This window comes from Chionomys nivalis, chromosome 5 (genome assembly GCF_950005125.1).
Source record: "Chionomys nivalis chromosome 5, mChiNiv1.1, whole genome shotgun sequence".
NCBI lineage: Eukaryota > Metazoa > Chordata > Mammalia > Rodentia > Cricetidae > Chionomys > Chionomys nivalis.
In genome coordinates this window covers 36,599,269-36,623,919 of record NC_080090.1, presented here as the reverse complement: position 1 = coordinate 36,623,919, position 24,651 = coordinate 36,599,269, and the positions used below count along the sequence as shown (strand labels likewise).

Sequence of the window (24,651 nt, the reverse complement as noted above, 5' to 3'; positions counted from 1 at the left end):
CCATCTAACTGTGCAGATCCCAGAGCGCTGGCATAGGCTTAGCGCCCTCGCACCACCCGCGCTCCCTCCCTGCCGCCGCTGCTGCTGCCGCCACTGTCACCCACATCATCGCCTCTGCTCTCCTCCCGCGCCCAGGGCATGCTTCGAGGTCCAGCACCCGGCCCCGGCAGTGGCCAGGCTCTCAACCAGTCTGCGGAGACATGAGGCGCGGCGCTCGGGCCGCCCTGATTCTGGGGCTGCTGCACGTTTACCTGGGTGAGTGGCGAGGGCCCTGGAAAGTGGGGGTTGGCGCGTCCTGAGGAAACAGGGGTGCTGGGGCTGCACTGTCCAGTTGCAGACCTTGGGAAGAGAGCAGCCTTCCAACTGGGAGGCATGCTCCCTTGGCACTTCTCCAGAGGCTAGAAGCCAGCATCCCGGGAGTCTGGGGTTCTGCTACTAGATATTTTGGCTCCTTTAAACTCGCGCCGGGAGGCTAGGGGACTGATCTGGTGGCTGCCCTGAACAAGGCAGAAGTGTGACCTTGGCCCAGCACACAGAGCCTCTCTCTGAGCTCTTTGATGGAGTGTGATTGCCTTCACCCTGATTCTACGTGCCTTCGGTAAAATGTGTCCCTGAAACACTTGAGCCTAGCCCAAGCATACCCTCACCAAGTACCCCAGGGAGGAATTCTGCAGGGAGACAGAAACCGTCTGTTTCATTAGCTGGGCCCAGATAGGTGACTTTGCTGGTGTGAAGCTCTATCGAGGTGTCTGTCTTCATTTTTTTTCTAGCCCAGGCCAACTTTGCCCCTCACTTCTTTGACAATGGAGTGGGCAGCACTAATGGAAACATGGCCCTGTTCAGCCTCCCAGAAGACACTCCTGTAGGTAAGAAAGTAGCCTTGGCCGCAGCCACCCCAGGTCTCCAGAGTGAGTTTCCCCAGAGGGAAAAGAACTTCAGAACTCAAGGAGCGGACTCGTGACTCCTTGCCCCATGGGAACTCTGTTTGTGTTCTGAATGCCCCAGGGTAATGACAAGGAAGGAGGTCATTGCTGCCACAGTGACCTAAACTGAACCCCTCCTGGAGACTGGGAAGAGGACACAAAGATGGGGTGGGCTGACTCTCTTTGAAGCATAGTCATGAGGTGCTTGCTGCTCTTTAGGCTGTGACCTTGAGCAAACATATTAACCTCCGCAAGCCTACTTAAAAACCACCCAAGAAGTAGAAAAAGTCAAGATCTCCTTAGTAAATTGGGAGCATGGGGACCTTGGGAGAGGATTGAAGGGGAGGGGAGAGGAAAGGAGGGGAGCAGAGAAAAATGTAGAGCTCAATAAAAATCAATAAAATTTTTTAAAAAAGAAAAAAATGCCACCCAAGAACTTCCAACCAAGAGGTGTGCAGAGTGGTGGGTGGAAAGAGACAGGAATGGTTACACCCTGTATTTTACCTAGTGAAGGTTTCCCTAGCTCTTGGGAAGATGACTCCTGATCCCAGGGACCCCCGTCCTCCAGTTTTAACTTCTTGGAGAGAATTCATTTCAGGTAGAAGAATAGTCTCTACCGTTAGCCTCCTCTTCTGCAGCTGTACTACAGTACAGTAAAGCGGCTGATGATAACATCTGATATATTTGGAGAATAAAGAGAAAGAAGGAAGCAGCCAACAGGGGCGAGGCCTTGGGAAGAGAGCAGTCCCCAAGGCACTGAATATTAACAGTGAAATCTCTAGCTCGGAGTATTCTCTACTTTCAGGAAAAGTTGGGTCCCAGGTTCCAGATATTTCTTTTGTCTCCTTCCAGGTTCTCACGTATACACCCTAAATGGGACTGACCCTGAGGGAGGCCCTGTCTCCTACCACATCAGCTTCGACCCCAGCACCAGAAGTGTCTTTTCTGTCGATCCCAGTTTTGGAAACATCACCCTGGTGGAAGAGCTGGACAGAGAGGTACAAAGAGGCATGGGAGAAAATCGAGGTTACCATTTGTTTAGCGTTCAGAAACCTCTGTGCTGCTCTCTGTGGAAGATGGGGTGAGGTAGGGGGTAATCCCCATACTGCAGCTCTTCCCCAGCCTGCTTCATGTTAGCAAAGATTTCTTTATCCTTCCAGGGTAGGTAGTGGTGGTCCTTCAGCAGCAGCTGCCGGCCATTTTATTAGCAAACAATCAAGATTTGTGCTGTGAAGTTTCTGAAAGAGCCCCCCCCCTTTACTGGGTTTTTAAGCCTGGTCTTGGAGGAGCCCCACAAACCCCAGGGACTTCCACAGTCTAGGCTAGAGAGCGGTTGAGAAAGAGAGAGAGAGGGAGAAAGAGAGAGAGAGAGAGAGAGAGAGAGAGAGAGAGAGAGAGAGAGCATCTGAGTTTGGGACAGCCCTGATTCTGGGTACTTCTGAACCCTGGGATGATATGGCTTAAGTTTCCTTTCCCTTCACTTGCCTACATAACTCAGTCACGGCTGTTGCTACTCATCTTTCTGGTTCCACGGCAAACCCCACCAACCACAGGTCAGAAGAGGGGGCGGGGGGGGAGCTGGGATAAGCAACAGAACTCAGCATGGTGATGAGGATTTTGTAGTGGAGACAGACTGCTGCCAACACACTACCCTGTGCCCTGAATGTATATACGTATATATGTATATATATATATATATATATATATATATATATATATATATATATGTACACACGCATACATATATGTTTGGTAATCTCCTCGAGATCCCAGCAAGCCCTAGGGAACACTTGGGACACCATGAACATGGACCGTTGCCGAATCCTGGACTGTAGGTGTGGAGAGAAAAGGGAGAGAAGAAAGGAGAACTGGGGAAAACTCCTCTCTTGGGAACACCACACCAGGGTTGCACCCCATTTCTCTAGCAGGACAGCATCTTTTGGGGGACACAAGGAATCCTCTGGATCTAGGAGAACTCTGGATACACAGAGCCCTCCCAAATAAGGTCTCACACCCCATAGGGTGGAGCTTCATAAAGCTCTACGACGGCCTTGCTCAGCTCCCGACTCCCTAAAACAGCCTTCTCTGACGGGGCTGCAGCTTAGCGCAGCCTCTAATCTAAGCTGCTCCCAGTTTGTCACTCAGTTCCTTTGCTTCACAGAAGGAAGATGAGATTGAAGCCATCATCAGCATTTCCGATGGCCTCAACCTGGTGAGTCAGCCTGCACGGGGCACCGATCCTCTTTCAGCTGTGGTACTCAAACCCGGGACAGTTAAGGCCTGGCCAAAGTGCCCACGTCTAAGGGGACACAGTGAGGTCTTGGGTGAATGAAGAGAAGGGATAAGCAGAGGTCAAGGCCTCTCAGCTTCGTTTCTGATGGGTCTCACCTACACCACGCATCTCCTCAGACCTGTCTTCTCATTCCCCATCTGCCAGCTTCTGGCTCTTAGCCCCAGGGTGCCAGGTGTTCTCCCTCCCTTTTCCTCCACTCCCATGGACTCTACCTTCTGCCAGCCACTTCAGTGTTGACATGCTTGTGACAGGCCCCAGGGGCTCTCTGACCATCCAATCTGTATTCAGAGTGCTGTCAAGACCTTCACTGGGAAACATAGATCTGGCTGCTCTCCAGTTGGGAAAGCACTGACAGCTGGCCCTCACCTCCCTCAGGATGAAATCCAAGTGGCCCTGCAAGGCCTCTTTGTCAGGTGCCATCTGCCTCTCCCAACGCTTCTCCCCCACCCATCCTGCCAACCATGCAGCCAGACTCTCCTACTGTGCTCTGAATTCTTTTTGTGTCTGTCTCCTCTTGGCTTTGCCCATTGATCCCAGCTTCCCGGCTCATTACTGCATCTTCCCTCTGGCAAACTCGCTGCAGGGTTAATACTTCTGGTCCCAGAGGTCCCCAGGTGTCCACCACCACAATTCAGGATCCTTGTAGGGCCTCTGGCTGCAGTATTCAGCACAAAGGACACGTTGGCAGAGGTCATAGACGTACTTTCTCAGGTGGTTCTACATTTGGGGCATTGCTCTCAGGACTTGTATATTACATTGCCATTCTAAATGGTATCTCTATATGCTGATTTCTCCCCATAGCTAAGCCACTGCGGTCACTAAAAAATGCTCCATCAAATGTTCCTCTGTCTCTAGGGTGAAACGAAGCGCTTGTCATCAAGGGGTTGCTTAAAGACATTTGTTGCATAAATAAACAAAAGCAGGATGGAAAGGAAAGGAGGAAGGAGGGAGGGAGGGAGGAGAGAGAGAGAGAGAGAGAGAGAGAGAGAGAGAGAGAGAGAGAATGAAATAGTAGTAGAAACATATAGCTGGGGACGTTAGGGACATCTTTTTAATCTCCCAAGAAGGTCTTCCTGCCCCAATTCCTGACTCTTCCACTCCTCAGGTGGCAGAGAAAGTTGTAATACTGGTGACAGATGCCAATGACGAGGCACCTAGGTTCATCCAGGAGCCCTACACTGTCCTGGTTCCAGAGGTGAGCAAGGGACCCCTAGGCAGGGACAAAGTTCCCACTTGGGCCCATGGCCTCATCCCAAAGCTACCCTCTGACCGAATCCTGCATGTAGTAACCTGTCCATTACTCTCTACACCCACTTGCCGCTTTTACTATAACTGAAAATGCCTGTGTATTAATATTAAATGCTTTTTTTTGTTTTGTTTTTTTGAGACAGGGTTTCTCTGTAGCTTTGGTGCCTGTCCTGGAACTAGCTCTTGTAGTCCAGGCTGGCCTCGAACTCCCAGAGATCCGCCTGCCTCTGCCTCCTGAGTGCTGGGATTAAAGGCATGCGCCACCACTGCCCGGCTGTTAAATGCATTTTAAAGCCATTCTCATGCCCCTACTTTGAGACCTAACTAAATTTCACTGTATTTCCTTTTAATATTCTTACGTGTGGTTATAGGGTTTTTATTCTTTTTGTTTGGTGTATTTGTGATTCTAAAAATATGCTCTCTTTATTTCGTTTCTTCATTTCATTACAACATAAGAATTTTGTTCCTTCCTTGTCAAGCTTAGGTCATTAGCATCATCGTAAAAGCTTCTATCAAGTGAACAGCCAGCATACACTGATGGAAGTCAAGAATCCCCTTATATTTAGATATTTAAGCTTTCCATTTCTACTGTCCCAAGAAATATCCACCTTTAAGCAAAGCTTTAAAAAATATTCACTTGCTTTTTGTATGTGATTATGTGTGTACCACGTGCATACACAGGCCAGAAGAAGGGGTCACGTCTCCTGAAACTGGGGTTACAGATGGTTGTGAGATGCTGTGTTGGTGCTGGAAACAGCACCCAGATCCACTTCAAGAACAGCAATTGCTCTAAACCACTGAGCTGTTTTTCCACCCATACAGACATGTTTTCCCCCTTTAATTTTCTTTTTGTTGTTTGTTGTTTTGTTTTTCAAGGCAGGTTTCTCTGTGCAGCCCTGGCTGTCCTGGAACTAGCTCTTGTAGACCAGGCTGGTCTCAGACTCACAGAGATCCGCCTGCCTCTGCCTCCCAAGTGCTGGGATTAAAGGCGTGCGCCACCACTGCTTGAACTCCCCCTTTAATTTTGATTCTTTTCAAGCTGAGAGTGGTGACAATCCATATTCGTATTATTTGGGAGACAGGAGTGTAGCTCAAACCAAAAGTTCTGGTTTTTTTGTTTGTTTGTTTGTTTGTTTGTTGCTTTTTTGTTTGTTTTGTTTTGTTTTTTGACAGCTTCGCTCTATAGAAAGGATGGCTTTGAATTCTGGTCCCCCTGTCTCTACTTGAGATTCTTTTGTTTTCAGACTAGGGGTATAGTTCAGTGGTAGAAGACTTCCCAGCAATGCTTGCGGCCCTGAATTTGCCTCCTAATGCAAAAAGCATCCTTAAGATAGAGTTTTAAAAAAATTGAAGTTACTATACTGAGTCGCTCACATAAATTCGCAAGAGAACAATTGTCTCCATCCTAATGTTTGCTAAGGGGCCACTCAGTTTAGTGAGTAAAGGTGTTTGCCAATAAGCTTGACCATCTGCGCTTGATCCCCAAAGCCCACAAGGTGAAGGAAAGAATGAATTGCAAGTTGTCCTCTGACCCACATACAAATGACTGTGGCATGTGGGCGAATGCACGCGCGTGCACACACACACACACACACACACCCCTCGATAAACATGTCTTCTAAGTCCTTGGTGGAAGATGCTCCATTCTTGCAGTAAACTGTGTATATGTGTTCCCTGGTGATCCTGAATATCTCCATGTTTATGAGCTGTGTCTTTGTTTGTCAATTAGTATTTTTTTTTTTTTTTTTTGGTTTTTTCAAGACAGGGTTTCTCTGTGGCTTTGGAGCCTGTCCTGGAACTAGCTCTGTAGACCAGGCTGGTCTCGAACTCACAGAGATTCACCTGCCTCTGCCTCCCAAGTGCTGGGATTAAAGGCGTGCGCCACCACCGCCCGGCTGTCAATTAGTATTTTATATTTAAATCTTTTAGCTCTTAGGGGCCTAGTTTTTGCTTCTCCCTCTCCCCTTTCAGGTGACCTCTCTTTTCTCGCTCTCCCCCTTCCCACCCTTGTCCTTGTGTCCACTCCCTCAGCTCCTCTCTGTCACTTGTTGGGTGCATTGTCACCACTCCTCATCCCTGTCCAGTCACCCTACTGACCTCTCTGTTCCATGACCCCCGTGCCTCTGCCTCCCTCACCATCCTGTCATCGATACTGACCCTTCTCTGGGTGTGGCCCTTCAGAACACACCGGCTGGGAGCAGCATCTTTAAGGTCCATGCAGAGGACAAGGACACCGGCTCTGGAGGGAGTGTCACCTACTTCCTACAGGTAAGACAGAATATACACTGTGCAGCCGGGGCCCTGAGACAGAGAGGACACCTGGGTGTCCTCCACTTCCATCACCAGCTAGCACTCCCTCCCCTCATGCCTGCCGGTGTTTCTGTTCTCAAGGGTACCCCACAGGGATGAAGACCAGAAGGATACAGGAAACCTCTTCCCCAAACTGGTCCATCTTGACTTCCTCAGAGTTGGGCCAGACCCTCTCTCTCTTTAGGATTTTGGAACCCTCAGTTCTCTACTTCCCCCACCCTTCTCCCTAAAGAATTTCTAGACACCTAGTACCCTCACAGCATGCAAGAAATTCATTTAGGACTCAAATGGTCAAAAGGAAGAAGTCAGGTACTCTGCCAAAGAAGAGAGTCAGGGTGCCCCAGCCCTCGCGCTCATCCCTCTATGCTCCATTGGCAACGATGGGAGCTTCTGCCCTGGACCACTGCCTTCTCCTGGTCTCCCAGGAAACACTATCCACCTCACATTGCTGCTGTTTTTGTAGCACATTCTATTCTTTCCAAATCTGGCCACCTAATCTCAGATTCTCAAGACAATATGTCATCATTGCTTAAATTACTAGTTCTAGAGAAATCCTCTGAACTCCTAAGAACTAGAGGTGAACACTTCCCCCACAAACAAACACACAATGGCATGTTCCTCCAACATGTTCCTTAACTCTTCTACTGGGAATGAGAAACATTACTTATTCAACCATCATGAGGATTAAACATATGTAAAGCAAAGGTTACAGTATCTGGAACCCATTTCCCAACCTTCCCTAACTGGAAGAGCCTCAGAGGACCTTAGCAGAGGCAAGTGTTTTTAGAGCCTGTTTCTGGTCACTTACCATCTTTTATCAGACACTACTTATGACCACCACAGCCATTTTTTTTCAGGCCAAGCAGTTTTCTTTATTAGTTAACCAATGAAAGCAACAGATAAGATACAAGACCCACCTCCATCATTTCCCCTTTTTCTGTTTAAACAAAAAGGAAGGCTTTCATTTTAACATAGTACAATTACATATAGCAAAACAGTTATAAAGCAAGAATTACAGTTACAATACTTATATCTATTTTATCCTTTATCATAACTAAGGAAAACTATAACTATGTATCCATTCTTCAACTCCATCAAAGACTCCAGGAGGATATAATATTACCTAAGCAAACAAGAAATCCAAAACTCTAGAAATGACAGAGACATCTCGCTGCCTGTACAGTCACCCAAAGTTCTTCTGTACTGTTGGGGCATCCATCTTCGGCCTTCAGGCCCATAGTGTTCAGCAGACATTTCCATGAAGCAGGAAATTTCAAAGACAGTTCAGTCACTATCTGCTGTGTCCTGCAGAATGTCTCGTAGACTCTTTGATAAATCGGGAACCCCGAAAGATCATCTCACCTTTAGGCAAGTTCAGTAGTCCTCTCTCTGAGGGTTCTCTGTGTCCAGTTTATGCAATAGTCCAGGCAAGAGCAGTTTCTTGCCCACATGGCTATCAAACTCCATAACGAGCCTCTTCAATGCCCATCTTCCTTTTGAAGTAGATTGGTGCTGCCAGGAGCAGACACATCACAGCCATTTTTACCTGGTGTGGTTTGAGGGTCCGCAGATCTCTCTTTTTCGCTCTTAGACTTAAGTCCTAGCTTCAACCAAGTCAGAATACTCTGTGAATGTTTCTTCCTGCTACAAGCCAACAGGTTTTGCTGTGAGGGAGAGCTGGGTTTGACTGAAGATATAGAAGCCGGGCGATGGTGGCGCCCGCCTTTAATCCCAGCACTCGGGAGGCAGAGGCAGGCGGATCTCTGTGAGTTCGAGACCAGCCTGGTCTATAAGAGTTAGTTCCAGGACAGGCTCCAAAACCACAGAGAAACCCTGTCTCGAAAAACCAAAAAAAAAAAAAAAAAAAGGAAAACCTGAACAAAAGTTTCCTTGATGGAAAACCCCGAGTTCAGACAGCAGGGGACTGGAACCTGCAATCTAAGCCTGGAAGCCAGGGTTTCTGGGATAAAGGTCAGTGACTCCTTCAATGGGCAACGTGAAAACTTCTGGCATTGCCTGGTTGCACCCTGAGTTCAGCTGGTCCCCAACTTTACAGAACCTCCACTCCTCCAAGTTCACCGTGGACCGTCACAGTGGCGTGCTGCGTCTCCAGGCTGGAGCCACACTGGACTACGAGAAGTCGCGGGCTCATTTCATCACTGTGGTCGCCAAGGTAACAAAGGAGGACGTAGGGGGAACATCCAGTGGTAACTTCAGCCTCTGCTAGGTTGGAGCACAGTGAGGTTCTATTAAAGAGTGGGTATTTTCCAGAACAGGAGACATGGACAAAGGGGGTGGGGGGCAGCTGCTTGGAAACTCTTCTGCCTGAACACATTTTCCGGGGAGGCTGGTGTCTCTAGGCTAGAGGGACCACATCTCCTTCTAGGGGGTGTCATATGACTCCCTAGACACTTAGAGGTTAGTCCCTTCATAGGGGAGGGAGCTATGACACAGAGATTTGTGTTCCTCTCACAACCTCCATGTTTCTATCTCTCTAGCCAGAATGACACATGCTACTCTCCTCCTTGCTGGGTGACCAGCTATCCCCTCTCTGAACTCAATGTCCTCAAGTGCCCATTTCTGAAGCTTTATGAAGTTCCTCCTGTCAGTTTATGAAGCACAGGGTGGGAAGCTGGGAACTGGCAGGCACTCAGCCAAACCTCTTGCCCCAGGGAGAAGGAAAACGCAGTTGCCACATTAGGCCTATTGGTTTCTTTCGCAGGATGGCAGGATCGCAGGATACCCCCTTTCAGATTACTGCTTGACTGTAGGCACCCTCCTACAGTCTGTGCTGGGAGGCTGGGTACCACCCTACCTGCTCAGTTGTATTCCTGGGACTCCATAGCCACCAGCATAGGCTGGACATATGGAAAGTTCTTGGGAGTTGCTAGAGGCTTGGTTTCCAGCTAGGGGTAGAATTTAGGTCTGACTCCTCCCCGTCTGGCACTAATCACACCTAATGTACCTGGAGAGTTAATTAATTCTATATCCAAAGAAAGCTGTCAGACACCTGACTTAAAGGTTCCGTGTGTCATTTCTCTGGCTGCCCAATACCACGGAAAAATGAGGATGGGTTCCAGAGACCCAAGAACAGATAGACACTGGGAGGAGCCAGCTGGCTTCACAGCCAGGAGGTGGCAGGAATTTATTCAAGTGGAGCCTGTCACCTTGAGGCCCAGCTTGTCTTCACCCTCCTTCTCTGGCCCGATTCCTCCCCAGGATGGTGGCGGCAGGCTTCGAGGGGCTGATGTGGTCTTCTCAGCCACCGCCACAGTCACCATCAACGTGGAAGATGTTCAGGACACGGCACCCATTTTCGTGGGTACACCTTACTATGGCTATGTTTACGAAGACACCCTTCCGGTGAGTGACTGCATTGCCTACCTGGCTTCTGTTGTGTGACTCCCTGGGACAACCCTGAGGGTGGCTGGATTCACCACACACTAGTCAGTCTCCCCAGTGGAAGGCTGGTTAGGAGTCAATTAAGAGGTCAAGAGTTTCTAGAAAGTCACACTTTGATCCTGGGGCTAGGGAGTGGCAAAATTCACTCAGGTGGTCCCTTCAGCCTTGGGAGGCCAGGTGCAGAGAGCCCTACGTTGGTCCCAGTGGAGTCACCTTCTTGTGCCACCCAAAGCCCAACTACTTTTCTGAGTGGGAGTATATCTCCTGTCCATAATGGGGCGGCAGTGTTGGGTTAGGGGAGACGCTTTCATCACAACAGCTCCTGTTCTCCAAGGGCTCAGAAGTGCTGACTGTAGTTGCCATAGACGGAGACCGAGGCAAACCCAACCGCATACTCTACAGGCTCTTGAACGGTAAGTGAGGGTAACTCTCTGACACATTTCCGGTTCTGTGCAACTGGATCCTGGTTTCCTCGCCTATGGGACCAGGATGACAAGAAGGTGGGGATAGTTTCCTCAGATGACAACTTTGCTCTGTCCTTGCTTGTCACGACACCCAGTGAGAGAGAACACCGCAGAATCCTGAGAGAAATGTATACTCTTTTTGCCCTGGACATAGCCACCAACAGCATGAGTAGCAACATTTCTTACACATTCAGAATTTCTGTGTTTTGTTCTCAATCTTTCTCTTTTCTGATTGACTGGGGCAGATAATTGAATTAGATACAATGATGTTGTGGCTTTTCTGTAGTACTAGGCCTGTGTGTAGAAAACAGAGGTTCAGAAGGTGGTTAGGTATCAACTACTGGTTATTGATTTTAATCTAAGTCAGATGACTCTAGCACGCTCTTCTACCACAACTGGACAGTAGCCAAGCAGGCCACAGTGTCCCCTGGGGTGGTCTCCATATCCTCAGGAGACCAGGCCAGCATGTCTGGAGCCTGAACCTAGCTGCGCTTACATCTGCCGTGTGCCACCCTTCCCCTGAGGCACACTGGTACGTGGCCACCTTCCAGGAGTTCAAATAAAACCATGCCATGACCACCAAGAAATCACCTATGTATGGGCTCCCTTTCTGGGTGTCTTCCCTCCCCCCCACCTCTGAAACCAGCCCCCAGTTACAGTACATTCATCCCACGCTCCTCCTCACCTCTCCTTTTCACCCTCCGACTGCTAGGTCTTCTTCAAGTTCCTGTCTGTGTTCCTCTTCCTTCCTTCCATGGCCCCCGTCATCTTTCTTTCTTATCTCTTGTTCCTTTTTTTCTTACACACACACACACGCACATACACTTTCATGTGTAAGAAAAGGCATGTGGGATGAATGTTGAGAGCTGGCCAAAAGTTCAAGTCCAGATCTCTACTGGCTAAGGGACCTTAGACAAGTTACTTAGCCCCTCTGAGACTCAGTTTCCTCATTGGCAAGACACAGAGAGGTGACAGTATTACATTCTATGAGGAGCTCTCCATGTGGTACATTTACACAATGGAGTACTACACAGCAGAAAAAATAATGACATCCTGAATTTTGAAGGAAAATGGATGAATCTAGAAAACATTATTCTGAGTGAGGTAAGCCAGACACAGAAAGACAATTATCACATGTACTCACTCATAGGTAGTTTTTAAACATGAAACAAAGAAAACCATCCTACAAACCACAATCCCAGAGAACTTAGACAACAATGAGGACCCTAAGAGAGCTAATCTACATGGGAAGTAGAAAAAGACAAGAACTCCTGAGTAAATTGGGAGCATGGGGACCTTGGGGGAGGGCTGAAGGGGGGAGGGAAGAGGCAGGAAGGGGAGCAGAAAAAAATACAGAGCTCAATAAAAATCAATAATAATAAGAAAGAATATGTGGCATGATTCCCATGCTATGCTACCTCCTGTGACCTTGTGCTAAGCTGCAGGACAATTTTCTCTGACAGAAAGTGATGGAGTCTTTGCAGTTAACGAGACATCTGGAGCCATCTCTGTCCTTCAGAGCCCCACACAGCTCCGGAGAGAGGTGTATGAGCTTCACGTCCAGGTGACACCCCACTTGCTTGGCTTATCCCACCCACTGTCCAGTCCTGGAGAGCTATGGAAGTGACGAGACCCAAGGGCTCTGTTCAGAGGGGACTGAAAGGTTACTCTAAGGAGCACCTGCATTAGGCGGCAGCAAATGCTTGCAAAGAGAAGCGTGAGATCACAAGCAGGGTTGCTGAGAATGCAGAGGGAGTATCAGCAGCTTGACCCTGGACTCGATACAAATAGAGAAAGCCAGAAGTGTTCTAAGTAGCAGCGAGCTAGCAGCATGCACACATACATTCCTTTTGCTCTTGACTGTGGGTGTGGCATGACTAGCTAGCTGCCTCAAGCCCCTGCTTCTCTAACTTCCCAGCAGTGATTATCTGTACCTGGAAGGGGGAGCAGGAATAAACAAACCCCTTTCTCTCCTAAGATGCGTTAAGTCAGGGTGTTCTGTGATAGCAACTGAAAGAAAACTAGGGCAGGCACGGAGGGAACGAACTATTCCCCCTCCCTCCCAGAGGATGACTGCGTCAGAAGGGGAGCTGTGGGCAACGCCCACAACTGCAGAGCTTCAGAGGTTGAGGGTGAGGAGGCTGTGGGGAGCAGGTAGAGGAAATAGCAGGGGATGCAGAAGTCAGCGAGAACTTGCCAAGGACTGACTCACAGAACCAAGGGAGCTGAGCCTCTGACGCTGAGATGGTAGTGCCAGCTGCAGTGTGGAAATTTCTGTGAAAACTCCAAATGAGGATGGGTGAGAATTGAGTGGGATAGGAAAGAGAGACAGCAGGCGGAGGCTTCTGGGAAGGAGAAGGCCTACAGAGAGGTGTGGAATGGGGTCTGGGAGGGTCATTTAGAGCAGTGATTCTCAACCTGTAGGTCATGACCCCAAAGATCATTGGAAAACACTGATGTTTATGTTACAATTCGTAACAGGAGCAAAATTACAGTTCTGATGTAACAATGAAAATAATTTTGTGGTGGGGGGGGTCACCACAGCATGAGGAGCTGTAAGAAAGGGTTATAGCATTGGGAAGGTTGAGAATCATTGATCTAGAGCACCTTTTTAGAATACAACATTTTTAGCCGGGTGGTGGTGGTGCACGCCTGCAGGTGGATCTCTGTGAGTTCGAGGCCAGCCTAGTTCAAGAGCTAGTTCCAGGATTGGCTCCAAAGCTATAGAGAAATCCTGTCTCGAAAAACAAAAACAAAAAAACAAAACCAAAACAAAACAAAAAAAGTAGAACATTCTTATACAACGCAGGAAGGAGTCATTGGAAAAGGGATATTTGTTACAAGCTTTGTGGGGTGCCTATGAACACTCAGTCTTGGCTCTACAGCCTGTATAATTAGTTAGTTAATGCTTCATGAGAAATCACCCCAAACTTAGTGGCCTAAAGCAATAAACAGGAGTTGGGAGTCAAGTCCAGGTTCGGCTTGACTGGATCTTGAATTCCAAGGTCATTCACATAGCTGCAATCAGAGATAGTCAGGGTTGGGATCTCATCAGAGACTTGGCTGGGGAAGGACTAGCTTTACGACTCACCTGTTTTTTGGTATAACTCAGTTGCTTGCTGGTTGTTGCCAATGGGTTAGCTACGGTTAACTCCTTATCCCATAGCCTCTCCAGCATTGCTGCCTGCTTCATGAAAGCCTTGGGAAAGAGAAGCTATGCAGGAAAAGTGGATTATAATCTCTAATAACCCAACCATACCACCAGTCAAAAGCAAGTTGTCAGGACAGGTCATACTTTAAGAGAGGAATTGCAAGGGTATGAACATCAGGAGGAAAAATTATTAGGGCCAGTAGCAGTGTGCCTGCCACACAGCCATAACCATCCGTTACCATCTTAGGTGACAGAAGTCAACTCTCCAGGAAGCCCAGGTGCTCAGGCCACGGTCCCAGTCACCATCAGAATTGTGGACCTCAACAACCACCCCCCAACCTTCTATGGAGAAAGTGGGCCCCAGAACAAGTTTGAACTCTCCATGTACGAGCACCCACCTCAGGGGGAGATCCTCCGTGGACTCAAGATCACTGTCAACGACTCTGACCAGGTGCGTGGCCAGAGCCTTAAAACTGACTGGGTCTGTACCAGTGCTCAGCTTCAGAGAGAGGGTCCAGAGAAGTCACAAAATGAATAACACAAGATGGTGCAGCTAAGAGGTAGCGGAGGGATGGTAGTCAATCCCATGCTATTTGCTTAGATATTAATAATCAGCTACAAAGTAGAAGGCAGGCGAAGAAAAGGTCCTCTGCATCTGACCTTCCAATTGCACATCAGTAAATGTCCTTGCTCCTCCAGTGCTCAGCACAGTACCAGGCAGATGGTTATGAAACACCTTGTGGTTGCTGAGAATTGAACTCAGGATCTCTGAAAGAGCAGCCAGTGCTCTTAATGGCTGATTCATCTCTCCAGTACCAACTAAATTTGATTCTTAATCAACTCCCATTTGTAGAGAAAGAGTACTCACTGCTTAGGGCTAAAGGGATGTAAGGGCTCCCCACCTAGTACAAATATATAATGTATTTCTGTTCTTATTTATTGTCTATTTCCTCTCTCCAAATTCTATTGCCCAGGGAGCAAATGCCAAATTCAACCTGCGGCTGGTGGGACCTGGAGGTATCTTCCGAGTGGTGCCACAGACAGTACTGAATGAAGCCCAAGTCACCATCATAGTAGAGAACTCAGCCGCCATTGACTTTGAAAAGTCTAAGTTGTTAACCTTTAAGGTAGGTGATGGTATTGCACTGTTCTAGGACTGGAGAGATGGCTCAGCAGTGAAGAGCACTGCCTGCTTTTCTAAAGGTTCTGAGTTCAATTCCCAGCAACCACATGGTGGCTCACAACCATCTGTAATATGATCTGGTTGCTCTCTTGAGGAAGAGACCTGGTCAGTCATCCTCATCAACTTAGACCATGAAACCTGATATGGACAAGTTCAACAAAAACCCTCATATGCTTCAGCATTGCCAGGGCATAAATTATGGGGGCAGAGATGGGAAGATAGAGCTGGAAGTAGGCTAGCTCACACCACTTCCAGATTCAATGTGGGAGGACCATTGTCACTCCCAGTCCTGAATGGTTCTATTCTTTTTTTTTTCCCCAGAGTTTCTGCGCATCCTGTGGGCATGCGAAATAGGAGATAGGTTGGGGGTGGGGATGGTACCTCCCCCCACAGCTTCTACAAAGTTCTCATAGCTCATCCTTACTGAGCTGCCAGCTTCTAAACCACCATGTAATGTAAGGGCGGGGGAGTCAAGGGCATGCTACCAGTATAGTTGGCTGTGTTAATAGATAGAGAGAGAGAAACTGTGTGATTTTCATGTGCCTCTGACATTTGTCATCTTCCAGTAACAACCCTAACAGAAGTGGGGAAATACATTTTTTGATGTCATTTATAATTATGTAACACTATGAATACATATAAATAACACCTGTCATATAAACAATTAATTAATATAATTAATTAATAATATATACATGTGAGTAATATATTAATGAAAAGTTACTTCATTAAGAGTATTTAACTTATCATTATTTATAATTCTATATGATCACAGTGTGTAGCCAGCGTCGTGATAAAAGTGAGATATTAAAGGCTTTGTCAGATGTTAGGAATAAAACACAAATGCCTGTTGTCACCAAGATAGTTTAACTCAATGTTTGGAATGACATAATTCCAGATAAAGAGGAAATATGAGCTGCAAATTCCAGAAAGAAGGGGCCAAAAAGGAGTATTATTGTTTCCTTAGAAAAAAATTTAAGAAAAATGATTGAAAGATTTTCGTAAATAAAGCAAAAACCACTACACAAAGTTAGCTTTCTACACTCAATGGTTTTCTTAGGGAGTGAGAAGAGGGGGAGAGGATATGAATATAGTGGAATAAAAGACATTTTTGCAAAAGTAAGTAATACAACATTCTTAGGAATTACCCTAACGAGAAACAGGCAGCTCTTCAGTGAAAAAAATGCAAGTTTCCCCAGAGGTTTCTAAGGAAGATAAGGCTAGAAAGGTGTTCCTGCCTTTAAAACTGCAAATCTTCCCCCTATGTGTGTTGTTGTTGTTGCTGCTGCTGTGCTTATTTTGTTTTGGTTTAGGACAAAGCCTTGCCATATCCCCCAAGCTGACCTGGAACTCCCTGTGTTGTACAGGCTGACCTCAAACCCACAATCCTCCTGCCTCTGCCTCCTGAGTTCTGGGATTATAGGCACGTGCCACTATGGCTAGTTGTTGGTGGAGCGGCGGTGCTGCGTCCCGCCACCCAGCTAGCTTTATCCAAAATAATTACACAGAAACTGTATTCTTTTAATCACTGTCTGGCCCATTAGTTCCAGCCTCTTATTGGCTAGCTCTTACATATTGATCTAACCCATTTTTAATATTCTGTATAGTACCACGAGCTGGCTTACCAGGAAAGATCTTAACCTGCGTCTGTCTGGAATGGGAGAATCATGGCGACTCACTGACTCTGTTCCTTTCTCCCAGCATTCTATCTGTTTACTCCACCCACCTAAGGGCTGGCCTATAAATGGGCCAAGGCAGTTTCTTTATTAAATGAAAGTAACTCCTCCATCATTTCCCCTTTTTTTGTTTAAACAAAAAAGAAAGGCTTTAACTTTAACATAGTAAAATTACATATAACAAAATGGTTATCAAGCAAGAATTACAGTTACAATATTTATATCTATTTTATCTCTTATCATAACTAAGGAAAACTACAACTATCTATCCATTCTTCAACTCCATCAAAGACTCCAGGAGGATATAATATTACCTAAGTAAACAAGAAATCCAAAACTCTAGAAATGACAGAGACATCTTGCTGCCTGGACAGTCACCCAAAGTTCTTTTGTACTGTTGGGGCATCCATCTTCAGCCTTCAGGCCCATAGTATCCAGCAGACATTTTCATCAAGCAGGAAATTCCAAAGACAGTTCAGTCACTTTTTGCTGTGTCCTGCAGAATGTCTCGCAGACTCTTTTATGAGTCAGGAACCCCGAAAAACCATCTCACCTTTAGGCAAGTTCAGCAGTCCTCTTTCTGCGGGTTCTCTGTGTCCAGTTTATGCAACAGTCCAGGCAAGAGCAGTTTCTTGCCCAAATGGCTATCAAACTCCTTAAGGAGCCTCTTCGGTGCCCATCTTCCTCTTGAAGTAGATTGGTGCTGCCAGGAGCAGACGTGTCTCATTATCATGAAAAGCCCTAAATTATTAAAACAGTTAATGCCATATTCTGTAGCCTTTGAAAGATATGAAGAATGCCTATCTAACTGAAATATATCTCTATATAACTAGAAAATCTAACTAATATGACTACAAGCTTGACTATTATTGATAATTATCCATTAACAACTTATATTTCCTAATTATACATTACATTTTAAATGAACTAGACAATCACAATACAGTAATCAAGATCAGAAATACATATACATATACTAAAATTGACCTTAAAATCCATATCGATGTAAATTATTCATATCTATATCATATCCCCCTTTAAATGTAAAAGAACATTTATAAACCATATTTGGGAACATGGGCGCCTAGCCTCCTTCCTTCTTATCAGCCTATGTCTTTCAGGTGGTGCCTCTCCGTGACCCTGGAATAACTGACCAGCCAGGCGGGTTACAAACTCTAGACGGAGTAACCCGTCGAGGCGGTCTACAGCTAGTAAAGTCAAATTAACTCTGACCTAGAATTTCCTTCGATGAGAAAACTTGACAAAATTATACTGGTTTGTATCTGGAGAAATCAGCTTATAAGAACAGCTGGAAACGTGGCTTAGAAGAGAATATGTAGACCCCTAGAAGAAGACAACAATTACAGCAATTCCAGACCTGGGAAGTGGGAGTGATAGGATCACTAACATTGCAGACTCACAAGCGAGGAATGATGAGGGACTGTGAAGATGGCAGCCGGGATAGCCCATCAGGAGCCAGAGTAAGAATGGAGTACCCATTGGGTGTGGTGGTACACGCCCATGTTCTTAGCACTCGGGAGGCTGAGGAAGGAAGTCTGGCAGTTACCACTGGAGTTTGTAGTAAGACCCCGACTCAAAAAAAAAAAAAAAAAAAGAAAGAAAGAGAAAAAGAAACACAGCAGCAGGAAAGATGGAGAGATGAGCACATGACCAGTTCTGGGGGGATGGGTGGTAGTGGGCCCTCAGTGGGATAACTGCCTTTCCTGACAAGTGTGTTTCTTGATCTTTCTCCAGCTCCTGGCCATTGAAGTGAATACCCCAGAGAAGTTCAGTTCCACCGCAGACATTGTGATCCAGCTTCTGGACACCAATGATAATGTCCCCAAGTTCACCTCTCACTACTACATTGCCAGGATCCCAGAGAATGCCCCAGGGGGTTCCAACGTGGTGGCTGTCACAGTAGGTTGGGGACTGGTTCATAAGACCAACAGTCATTATCTGTGATCTGTTTGTTTATTTGTTTCATTTTTCAAGACAGGGTTTCTTTGTGGAGCCTTGACTGTCCTGAAACTAGCCCTGTAGTCTAGGCTGGCCTCAAACTTAGAGAGATCCACTGCCTCTGCTCCTGAGTGCTGGGATTAAATATGTGCACCACCACCACCTGTCCAACTGTTAGCTGTGACTTTGAACAAGCTGTGTCCTTGTCCTTTGTATGTCTCTAATTCTTCACCTAATGATAATCTGTATCTTCCCTCACTGTTATGTAGCCGGGGCCAGATGAGGAAAGGGTCTTGTGATATGGCAGAAGGCACAAACTCTTACAGTCTGCTCATAAAGGAGTATCTCCTTACCTTTGCCATGTGTTGTAGAAGCAAGCACCAGGCCACTTCCTGCTAATGATAATGGCGATACATGTGCAAGCCCCAAGCACAGGGCCTGAAGCCCGTTCCCATCTTCCCCTTGTTTATGAAAGAAAAAAGTATCTTCCAGACATAAACCTTTTTGGTTTGTTTACATTTGACACCTCCCTGAAGTAAACCAGGGCACAGGGCAACCTCTAGGCTACTCCCTCCCCAGCTGGACATACCCCAGGCTCTTCCAGCTTTCCATTGCAAGCTGCCTTCAGCTACAGGAACTACTTACTGCCTGTCTCACTATAGTGTTGGTGCCATTCAGAGCTTTCTTTTTTTTCCAGGCTGTGGATCCAGATACAGGACCATGGGGCAAAGTTCAGTACTCCATCTACGGGACTGGGTCAGACCTGTAAGTAGGTCCAGAACACCAGACAAAGCAGTTTGCAAGGCTCTGGGTGAAGCAATCCTCTGCTTAAGCAGGAGGGACCAGTAAAAGGATAAGAGCCAGGTTAGGGATATGAGCATCCCAGGGTACAGGGTAGAGAGGGGCGAAAAATGGAAGGAAGCCATGGAGAACCTGAGGTAGAGAGAGATAAGGGACCACTAGACTGGAAAAGAAGAAGGCTGTGGTCATAGCCTGGAGCATAGGTAGTGACCTCAGAAGGCAGATGAGCAGGGACAGGATGGGGTTGGGGTAGGGTGACTGGCTGTGATAAGGAGAACAGGCAGTAGTGTGGGCTGCCTGTCAATGGCTGGATCTGAGTCCTAGAGTCAGATCATAAGGGGCAAGAGCTGGTGGGATGCTTGGGGAAGCTGCCCAATGTCTCACTGAGGACTTTTAGATGCATCTTATTGCTGCAGTGTGTGTGTGTGTGTAGGCATAAGCAGGCATGTACACGTGTACATGAGTACCTGTGCTTCTGTTTTCTGTGCCTTGCAGATTCTTGATTCATCCATCAACGGGGCTTATCTACACTCAGCCCTGGGCCAGCCTGGATGCTGAGGGCACGTCGCGGTACAACTTTTACGTGAAGGCCGAAGACATGGACGGGAGGTACAGCCTGGCAGAGGTGTTTGTCACTCTGCTGGACGTCAATGACCACTACCCTCAGTTTGTGCAGAGCATCCAGGAGAAGACGATGGTGCTGGGAACCTCAGTGAAAATTGAGGTGGGTTTCAGAGGCAGCTGAGCACCCTCCCTGACTGGGCCATAAGCGTTGAAGTTAGATTAAATGTGTCCTGCTAAGGGCACTGGGCTGCATGCCACTATACATAGCTTGCTTTCTACCCCGACTAGAAAACGTGCCTAGGAAGGAAAATATCACCAATGAAACACCTGAGGCTCAGAGGGCTTGAGTTCTGTGCTTGCATGAATTTATGTCACTGACCTGCATACCTTCAAAGCAAGCTTTTCCCACAGTACACTGCCTTCATAATGCAGAAAAGACATGCGTTCTGAATCCCAACAGACACGATCTGATACCAGACACCCCCCTTCCATCATGGACCAGTCACTTGGCATCCACGCTTTCATCTTTGCACGTAGAGTAAGGCATCACCAACAAGCACTCCATAGACGTATTCTGAGAATGGAGTTACATAACACCTACATAGACCTAACATAGACCAAGGCTCAGAGTAGCACATAAAGTCTCCTTCCCCAACTCTGTTCTAGTCCATCCAAATAGGATTAGAATTCTTTCCCATCAACTCAGAAAGCTCCCCGCACCCCCAACCTTATATACTGTTTTAGCCAACGAATATCTTCCCCAAGTGATCCTCCCGCCCTCTCTGCCCAGGCTACGGACAAGGATGCGGAGGAGCCAAACAACTTGGTTGACTACTCCATCACCCGTGCAGAGCCAGCCAATGTGTTTGACATTGATGCTCACACGGGAGAGATCTGGCTTAAGAATTCCATCCGCTCCTTGGAGGCTCTCCACAACATCACGCCCAGCGGGGACTACTCGTGGTCCCTACAGGTGCAGGCCAAGGACCGAGGTTCCCCGTCTTTCAGCACAACAGCCTTACTCAAGATCGAAATTACAGACACAGAGGTGAGCACAATGCTGTGGTCAGGAAAAGGGGGCGAGAGCAACTTGTGCCGAAAGTGCAAAGGACTTTCTTTGAAATCAAACCCAGAGGCTTGGGAATCAAATTGAAATTCTAGCTTCAGTATTAATTAGTGATGTAACTCTAGGCTGTCTAAGCCTCCATTACGTTTTCTGTGTTAGAAGGTAGAAGCAAAAGCATTATGTGGAGTTCAGTGTCTGGCAGGTTCCTGGTTCGTTTTGGTTTATGGTTCTCCCTGTGACCAAAGATAAGCACTATTTTGTTAGTCCAAGGGAAGACTCCAGCGAAGCAGGAGATTGAAGTCTGTAGGAGGCTACTATGCTCTCTCTCTCTCTCTCTCTCTCTCTCTCTCTCTCTCTCTCTCTCTCTCTCTCTTGATTTTCCCCGGGGGATGCCTGGGGTGGGATGTTTAAACCTGTCAGCCTCAGAGAAGCTCACACAGCAGCTGTCCTCCAGGGAAGAGGAGTAAGTAGTTAACATAGGGCACGGACTTCTCTTTCAGACGATCTCCCGAGGTTCCATGGCTGCCTTCCTCATACAGACCAAGGACAATCCCATGAAGGCTGTAGGTGTGTTGGCTGGCGTCATGACTATTGTTGTGGCCATAACCGTCCTCATCTCCACCGCCACCTTCTGGCGTAACAAGAAGTCCAACAAGGTCCTGCCTGTGAGGCGTGTGCTCCGTAGAAGGCCCAGCCCTGCACCCCACAAAGTTCGCATAGAATGGCTCAAATTCAGGAGGGCCAAGGCTGCTACCAAATTCATACTCAAAGAGGAGCCTCCCAGTGAGAACTGCCATACCAGCAGGGCAGAAACCACAGTGCCCCCCAGAGCTCCAGCTCTCCCGCCACCCCCCAAAATGGTATCCAGTACAGTGGCCCAACGGACGGTGCCTACTGTCTCTGGATCCCTTGCCCCACAGCTGCCCCAACAGTTACCCAACCACAAGCACTTAGGAGGCCCCGTTCAGTCCTCTCTGGTCTCTGAGCTCAAGCAAAAGTTTGAGAAGAAGAGTCTTGACAACAAGGCTTACTTTTAGAAGTCCCCTGATTCTTCTCTTCCCGTCCTCCTGTACCGACTCTCAAGGTCACCTCTATTTTGTACAATGTTGCCACCTTGTATATCGGGCTCTGCAAAGGGCTTTGGGCAAAAGATTCCTCAGCCAGGTTGCAGTTGGCAAATACAGGCCCACTACCCAAGTCCTTGGCACAGCTACAATGCTCCCTATTCTTCAGAGAATAGAAATCCACAAGGAATCAAGTCTGTGTGGTTCTACTCACCAAGCCTAGACCCCACAGCCATTGAAAACCTTCAGGGACCTTGCCATCCTTAGTTGAGAAGTAGGGCCCAGACCACAGGTAGCAAGACTGTCAAGAATCTAGATCTTGAAGCTTCAGCTAACAGCAGGTTAATGAAGGTCTGTTCTCAGCTAAACTGAAAATCAGTGAGCTTTGTGGGCTATAAGAGAGGGCCCTGAAGCTCTGAAAACCCACGTTAACTATAAGATTCTATGCCCAAAGCCAGGGAACAATAGAACTGGCATCTGGAAAAGACTGTGCTCCAGACATGTAGGTGTAAGGCCATCTCTCCCAAGGGTGGGCGCAGATGTCTCTCAGTTTGGCTTGAAGAGACAGGGCACGGTGGTAGGTGGATATCAGGCCTGAGCCCAGTTTTGATTCAGCTCTTCTCAAATGACATGACCTTAGAGATATTGTTTAAACTCTAGTTGTCTTCTTCCTTGTCTGAAAAATGAAGCAAGCAAACCCTAAAAAAACAGTGACCTGTTTAACCAAGTACAGAACAACAGGATTGCAAAGTATTTGTCCTAGGCCAGCTCTCTGGCCACACTTCATCCAGAAAGTATTAGCACCCTCAGTGGCACCACCTAGTGTCCCCAGGAGGGACTATGCTATAATAGGGACAGCCACTGCCCCAGACAGTCATAGCCTGATAATTACTTTCCCTGGACTCACACAACTTTCCTCCCACCCGTGTCAACAACCCTCACCCCATGTCCCTCACAAAGAACCAGTCAGGTGGTAATATTCAGCCCAACTCTGAGAAACGAGTCTCCCAGAGTGATTGGCTCTATGCACACGGCGGATCAGTAGCAGGAATCTAGTCCGCGAGCTCCACGTCCACACCGTTTTTCTCTAGCTGGGACACACCTTGTTAGCAGGTGATAATCTTACAGGAGAGAAACCTTACACTCTGCCACGGTTAATACATAGAAGTTCTGTTTTCCTTTGAGGAAACTCTTTAAGGAAGTCTAGATACGTGCGTTCTTCAGTGCCCTCCAGGATTCCGTGCTTTCTGATATGATCAGATTGTATGAACATGTGCTTCACTTGAGGCCCCACTGTGTTTTGAGGTGTTACACAGATGTGCTAGCATGTAGAGTCCTCATCTGGAGGTCTGCAGTCACTAGCTCACACAGTATTGAGGGATGAACACTGGCTGTCCATCTGCACACCAAGAGTCCCACCCAGAAGGCACTATCTAGCAAGAGTCCCATCTGGAAGGCACTGTCTAGCAAGAGTCCCATCTGGAAGGCACTGTCTAACCCGAGTCTGCCTGAAAGGCACTGTCTAACCCATGGTTCAGGAAAGTGCTGGCCTGGACCATGTTTGCATCACAGGGAGTTCAACATCCTATGATATGCATGCAGTCAAACTCTTTTGTAAATGCTAAATAAAACCTATCATTCAAAGGATAAGCTGACCTCCTGGCCCTCTTTTATTGATGTTTATTGTGGGGTCCAATATCCCTGACTCATAGCTCGTTCAGTGATGATGCCATTCGTGACCTCCTTTCTCACACTAAGAGACATGGCGGCATTTTGTCTAAATTGTCTGCCTACATCTTAATTACAAGACCTTGTCTTGCCCTGGATGTGAATTCTGCATTGCTCAATCTAGAAGGGTTCAATCAGCATTGCTTCGAGGAAGAAATAGGTCGGAAGCACAGGCTAATGACCCCGAAAGTAGTCCAGTGGGAGCAAGGCCCTGGTGTGGGTATGACACCAGGAAAGCAGTTCATCTCTGGGGATGAGGTAGTGAAGGGGCCTGGACTGGAAGTTCTGTTCAGCACTGCGGTCCTTAGGAGGAGGGTGGGTTTCTGGACAGACTCGGGAACTTGACCCAAGGAGAGATAGTCTTGGAAATGATCACAGAAGGGGGAAGGGCCTAGTAGCCAACAGGAGACAACTGGGAGGGAAGAGGATAGAGCCAAACAAGACCAGCAAATGTGGTTAGCACTGAAGGGGACACTGTCAGTGGGGCGAGGCCTGCAAGTCCCACAGCATGAGGAAAGGGCGAGCTGGAGGGCAGCCTACTGTAGCACACCGAGATCGGCCCTGACCTACAGTCTGGCCTGACGATATGTTTCCAAGTCAGTAAGTAGGAAGGAGACAGGAAAAACAACTGGGAATGCCATCTTCTTTCCAAAACCTACAAATGGAGTATTAACCTCATGCCCAATCAGTAGGGGTGATTCTAAGTGATCTGAAGTCATTTTTCCATCCCTGTAAGCAGGTACTCATGCATATAACTGTGTATGTAGATATACTGGGGGGAGAGTTACCCATGCACATGAGGTCAGAGGTCTCTCTCAG

The 24,651-nt window shown here is 47.4% G+C and overlaps 1 protein-coding gene across 1 annotated transcript; it reads left to right on the top strand.

The window, feature by feature from the left end:
- Cdhr1 (cadherin related family member 1) lies at positions 1-23,730 on the top strand. Its single transcript, XM_057770967.1, has 17 exons — positions 1-255; positions 771-866; positions 1,776-1,921; positions 3,085-3,135; positions 4,322-4,411; positions 6,646-6,732; positions 8,831-8,947; positions 9,994-10,137; positions 10,511-10,589; positions 12,104-12,204; positions 14,039-14,242; positions 14,766-14,918; positions 18,406-18,570; positions 19,307-19,374; positions 19,906-20,134; positions 20,765-21,022; positions 21,541-23,730. Exons 1-17 carry the CDS (start codon positions 201-203, stop codon positions 22,075-22,077), a joined length of 2,580 nt encoding a protein of 859 aa, XP_057626950.1. The 5' UTR covers positions 1-200; the 3' UTR covers positions 22,078-23,730.
- Positions 23,731-24,651: the final 921 nt, after the last annotated feature.